Source organism: Nannospalax galili, unplaced genomic scaffold (assembly GCF_000622305.1).
Source record: "Nannospalax galili isolate Female #2095 unplaced genomic scaffold, S.galili_v1.0 scaffold87, whole genome shotgun sequence".
NCBI classification, from domain to species: domain Eukaryota; kingdom Metazoa; phylum Chordata; class Mammalia; order Rodentia; family Spalacidae; genus Nannospalax; species Nannospalax galili.
The window spans coordinates 13,136,607-13,142,606 of record NW_008360320.1 but is presented as its reverse complement, the minus strand read 5'-3'; the positions used below and the strand labels follow the sequence as shown (position 1 = coordinate 13,142,606).

The 6,000-nt window shown below is 34.0% G+C and overlaps 1 protein-coding gene across 1 annotated transcript in view; it reads right to left on the bottom strand.

Annotated features, from left to right (window-relative positions):
- Lrp1b (LDL receptor related protein 1B) overlaps positions 1 to 6,000 on the bottom strand; it is a 2,166,816-nt gene that overhangs the window by 94,639 nt on the left and 2,066,177 nt on the right. The window contains exons 80-81 of the mRNA XM_008825194.2: positions 4,071 to 4,187; positions 1,424 to 1,597 (exon numbers count right to left, since the gene is read on the bottom strand). Coding sequence (XP_008823416.1) covers positions 1,424 to 1,597; positions 4,071 to 4,187 — 291 coding nt within the window. The remainder of the gene's footprint in view (positions 1 to 1,423; positions 1,598 to 4,070; positions 4,188 to 6,000) is intronic.

Sequence of the window (6,000 nt, the reverse complement as noted above, 5' to 3'; positions counted from 1 at the left end):
TATATATATATATATATCTTAACAAATAATGAATAGGTCCTAGAGCCTGGAGTACATAGTAGGACTGTATTTACAAGAAAGCCAACTGAAGATGTTAGGCATCTAAACATCATTTTAGATCTTCAGAGTACTGTTCTAAGAGACATAAACAAATTCCCTGATATTCACAAAGACAAAAATTTATATTTTTAAAGTTCAAATATAAACAAAAGATATGATTTGAAATATGTTAAATTTGTTTCTACTTCACAGGAGTTTGGGTGCATGCAACTTGGCACAAGATTATTTTTGTCTAAATTTTTACCTAATAGGCATTTTTTTTGGGCAGAGCTGATCTTTCCTAGAAATTATGTCATCAGAATTAAAGAGAGATGCTATCTAGTGCACAGAACTTTTCATCTATAAAAAACATGGCTGCTAGGAGTGGTAGCACATGCCTTTATTCCCATCCGAGCACTTGGGCAGAGGCAGGCAAAATAAAAAATAAAGACCCACTTCTCACACTCTTCTGTATTTCTAGAATAGATTAATTTTTATGTGTGATGAATCTGGCAATGGCTAACTGTAAATATCAATTATACAGAACTACAAGATGAGATGGGGGCGGTTCTCCAGTTAACCATAAAACCATATCCATTTGGTTTTAAAGGCAGCAAGACATAAAGGTAGAATTTTTAAAAATTTGACATTCTACTTTAATGTTTTCTAGTGACTTGGATAGATATTGTTATTTTTCAAGATAATTGCATAAAACAAAATGAAATCGCTACCGGCTTTCCATAAATAAATCTGAAACAGCTTCATGAATGCTGAGCTGATACATGCAGGATGTTACAATTTTGGCAACACTTTTTACTTTGTTCTTAAATGTGTTTGGAACATATTTTCAAGACAATTTCCTCAGCGATTTATTTACTGACTCCCTTCTAGGTTGGAGATTCCTGTTTTTAATAAATCATAAACAAAAAGTCAGAGAAAATACAAGTCTTGGAAAGAGATTTCCATGCATATTCTTGAGGCTTGCAGGGTTAATGGTATTGTAGTCACGTGGTTGTTTATAACAGTCAGAAATGGCTGTTGATTACTTTCAATAACTACATTGTAGATTTACAAATTTACAAGTTTTGGTTAAAATTTTTTTTTTTTATAAAACACAATTTTTAATAGTTAACTTTAAAATACAGCAAAGTGTTTTATGATGGCAAAGTGTTTTATGATGGCAAAAAAATGGGATTCAGTGTTTGATTATTTCAGAAACCTGATGATGTAAAAATAAAATTTATCTAGCTTATTGGAAATATGGAAATAATTAAAGTATTTAAAACACATTATTATAAGAGGGATAAGGACATTTTTATAATTAAAGTATTTAAAACACATTATTATAAGAGGGATAAGGACATTTTCAATATATTTTACTTACAATCTAGTTGTTTATATTGATGGGAAATCAAAACACCTTTTGTTTTATCAACATCTAAGGCTAGGAACTCTACTGAGCCATGGCCAAATTTCTGTACTCTAAATACACCATTTTTAGGTCCTGCTCCATATATATGATCTTCAAAGACATCAATCCTGTGTGGATGAAGCAAACCTGGAATTTTTAAAAAGAGAGGAACTAAGGATGGTATGAATATGACCAAAATATATTATAGACATACATGAAAATATCATAATGAAGCCAAGCATTTTAACAATTAATATTTGCTAACAAAAACTGTTTTATATACATTTAGAGCTAAACAAACACTGAAGGTATTCAAGGTCTAATTACTGTTTTTTAAAAAAATCAATTTTTAAAATCATAATATTTTTAATGGTAGCTACAAAGTTGTTGAATTAAATTATTCAGTAGGAATCTTTGCAAAGGTAAACTTGACACTTAGAACATATTGCAAAACATTTTGATCATCACCGTGTCTCCAGCATGACCATGAATTGTCTGTGGGTTATTACATGTTGAGTAATCGCGGCTATATTGTTGACAAAAGAAAGTCCATTCTCATCTGTGACACAACAATCTATTCACAGAATTCTCAAACAGTATCAAGGATCAAACTAATAGCTGAATTCTATCATTTGAATTAGTGGTTTGTTATGCAATTACAAGTTGATTTTAAAGAATAAAATAAAAATTGTTGGCATGGAGGCACATGTCCATAATCTTAGCCCCCAGGAAGCTGAAACAGAGAGCCATAACTTTGAGCCCAGCTGGGCTATGTGAGACAATACTGCAAAATGCAGTCCTACAAAAAAAAAAAAAATCATCTGCTTTAGAAGTGAGAAAAAACTGGCAAATGGCAATCACACGAGTAGTTTTTCTAAAAATAATAGTTATCATTAATTTCCATGTTTGTTGCATATTATTTTACAACACTTTGTCAAAAATAATTTAACTTTTGCTACTGAACTTTAAAACAAGTATTTTGAAATACAAAATACTTTATTCAAAACAAGACATTAGAGGTTGGAGAAATGGATCAGCAGTTAAGAGCACTAGCTGCTTTTGCAGATGACCTGAGTTCAATTCCCAGCTCTCATATGGCAGCTAACAATCATTCATAACTCCAGTTCCAAGGGAATCCATTGCACTCTTCTGACCTCTGTGGGCAGTGCACAACATGGGTGCACTTACATACATGAAGGCAATTCACTCATTACATAAAATAATAATTAAAAAAGTTTTTACAACAAAGCATTAATATTTTACTAATGGTATAGAAGATTTATAAAATACAAAATGACTTTAATGCTTGTATATATTTTTTTCCTTCAATATTTCTTGACATTCTACAGTGTACATTTCATCTGCAACAGAAAATTTATATTTATAAATTATATATGCTATGCTCATATATTTAGAAATTCTGGAAATGTGGACTTGTTCCATGTTGGGCCATCCATCTGGTATCACACATTTGCTAAACATGATCTGTTACACCTGTAATCCCAGACTTTGGGGGATCAGGAAGCCAAGGCAGGAGGCTTGTCATGGGTCTGAGGCTAAGATGGGCTATTGAGCAAGCTCCAAACCACGCTGGATTACAATGTGAGACCCTGTCCCCAAAAACACAGGGATGACAACAGTGAAGCATACACAGTAAGCAAAGCACAATGGGATTTCCATTCAATTATTGGTTTGGCTTCTTCATTTTAATGACAAAATACCCCACTTGAAGCAAAGTTACATTCAGTAAATATAACATCACAGTACAAGTTTTCAAGTTTATAATGTGTTTGTGGTAAATCAAGCTAAGGGCTGGGGGAGGGAAGAGGAAAAAAGACAAATTAAATTCAGACCAAGGAATTGATGGCCAGACAAAGAAAGTGTGAAACAAAGAGACGACACCAGAAAATGGGAGAGACCCAGAGAGAGGAGAGAAAGCACAGCTGGGAACCAGAACAGACACAGAGCTGGGAGGTCCTGCACTGCTGGCCTGAGGGGTAAATCCACAGCTTTACCTATGATGTTTCCTGATCACAATGACCCGTTTCCTGCAGACTGGCATTGTAATTTAAAAAAAAAAAAAAAAAGAACAAAAATGGCTCAGAGGTTAAGAGCAATGGCTGCTCTTGCCGAAGACCTAGACTCAGTTCCCAGCATGCCCATGGTAGCTAAACAGCATCTGTAATTCCAGTTCTAGGGGCTCTGATGCCCACTTCCAGCCTCTACAGACATTGTACATACATAGTATAGTTTCATCCAGGCAGGCAAAACAGTCATACACATAAAATAAAAATAAATTTAAAAAAATTAAAATTGGAATTGAATACAACTGATCATGACTACATGGCATGTTCTACTCTTGCTCAGAATATAATAATTTACAGAATGAAATTATTTTCTGAGCATGGACAACCACCACCCATGTTTGCCTAAATTTAGGAGCTCTTCTGCCCTGGCTTCTTTGTTATCCCAGGAGGGTTGGACATTTTAATTAATATAAGTGTTGCAAGTTGAAAGGAGAATTTGAGGAAGTCCAGAGTGTACAGTTTCTCTAGTAACATGTCTGTGTGATGGATTAATAATCTCAGTAACAAAGTAAAACCGAAAGCACTTTGCATACCTTGCTTGCTGCTGACAGAGACCACTGAACCAGAGCCATCGTGCAAAACACTGCCGATGACAGAGAGCTCAAAGTCAGCCCAGTATATACGCTCACCAAAGAGATCCACAGCCAAACCTGAAAGTCAACATTTGGGGACAAGAAAAGGAAAGAAATTGAGATTACTTTAAATTAAATTATTTTCAGTATAGAATTATGATTGGTTTTTTTTCTTCAAGCATCTCAGAAATTGCCCATTGTATAACACAGTAGTATAGAAATTAGAAACAATGAAATTATATCTAATCTTAAAAATATGTGTTCACTGGAAGCTAGAGAGATGGCTCAGCAGTTAAGAGCATTGACTGCTCTTGCAGAGGACCTGGGTTTGATTACGAGCACCCATATGGTGGCTAAGAAGCATCCTTAATTCCAGTTCCAGGGAATCTAACACTCTCTTCTGACGTCGGTATGGGCACACTCATATATATGCATGCAGTATACTCATGAATGTAAAAGAAAAATAAGATATTTTTAAAAGTATACATTCAGATCAGATATCAAGTAATAAACTGTAAGAAAAATTTTATTTCAACTGGAAAAACTACCTTGAAATATACTTTTCTGTACTTGCTGATTTCTTCAGGGTTTTTTGTTGTTGTTTTGTTTTGTTTTTTTTTTGTTTGTTTGTTTTTTTGGTCATTTTGAGACAGGATCTCCCTGTAGCCCTGCTGTCCTGGAACTCTCTATGTAGATCAAGCTGGCCTTGAACTCACAGACATTCACCTGCCTCTACCTCCTGAGTGCTGGGATTAAAGACGTGGGCTACCATGCCCAGCTTACTTGCTGTTTTCTTAATTATGGCTATTTTAAAGAGTTGTTCATGATAATTAATTTTTATTTTTACAGTATGCAAAGAATGATTTGTTATGTAAGTCACTTATTCAACAATGATTTAAACTAGTTTGGTATACATAATCAGTTATGCTTTGTAGTCCTACATGAAGCTGTAGATCCCAGAGTCCAAAATTGTTACAGACTTAACATGAAGACACTGGCAACTGGCCTATAATGTCGTGGACCATCTATGTGCACAATGAAGTTTAGAACACCAAAGTCTGGTGTTTTGAATTGGGGAAAATGAGCATTAAAGTCCTTACTTAAGTTGTAGTGACACTTGATACTTTTTACTCTGTCAGTTTGTTCTAGACTGCTTGTCTTAACTTTCATAAGAGTCTTTCCTTCTTAGTGATTAACTCAACCATAACTGAAGTGATATGCCACAAAAGGAGGTTTTCTACTTTTCTACTTATATTTTGTAAATACAATTGAGGTTCTGCCAATGCCTTCTTGAAAAAATACCTTCAACATATAGACTGTCTTGGAAAGTAAAGTTACTTCAGTATAGAAAAGTAAGATCTGTGGCACATGAGTTCTGTAGGAAATCTTTATGATTGTAGATGCTTAATTGTGTACTTCAAAAGTACAATGAAATTATAATATATTTAGCAGGTTAATGTTACAGAGTTTGGGTACACCTCAATGTCAAGGTTACAGAATAAAAAGTAGTGGATTTGTGTTAAACTTGTATTCTTCTGCAGGTAGATCAAGATTTAACAATCAGGATACAAAAGAAACAAAAAGAAAACTGTGTTAAAAGTGATTTGTGAATAATTCTTCTCTTAATTATGTAGTTCCAGTCTAAATATACATATTTTTCCTCAAGTAAAATATAGAGGTGTGCTATGCCCAAGTATTCTCTGAGAAATGGTTTGACAGTTAAGACAGGATAAGACAGTTAAGACAAGAATAACAGCACACACTCTACTGTTTCACTCAGTGGTTGATTTACTATGTGTGGATCTGTTTTTGGTTCTTTGTAATTCTTAGTAACACAAACTCTAAAATGATCCAATTTCCTGTCATTGATATTGGGTTAAGGGAATTGTTA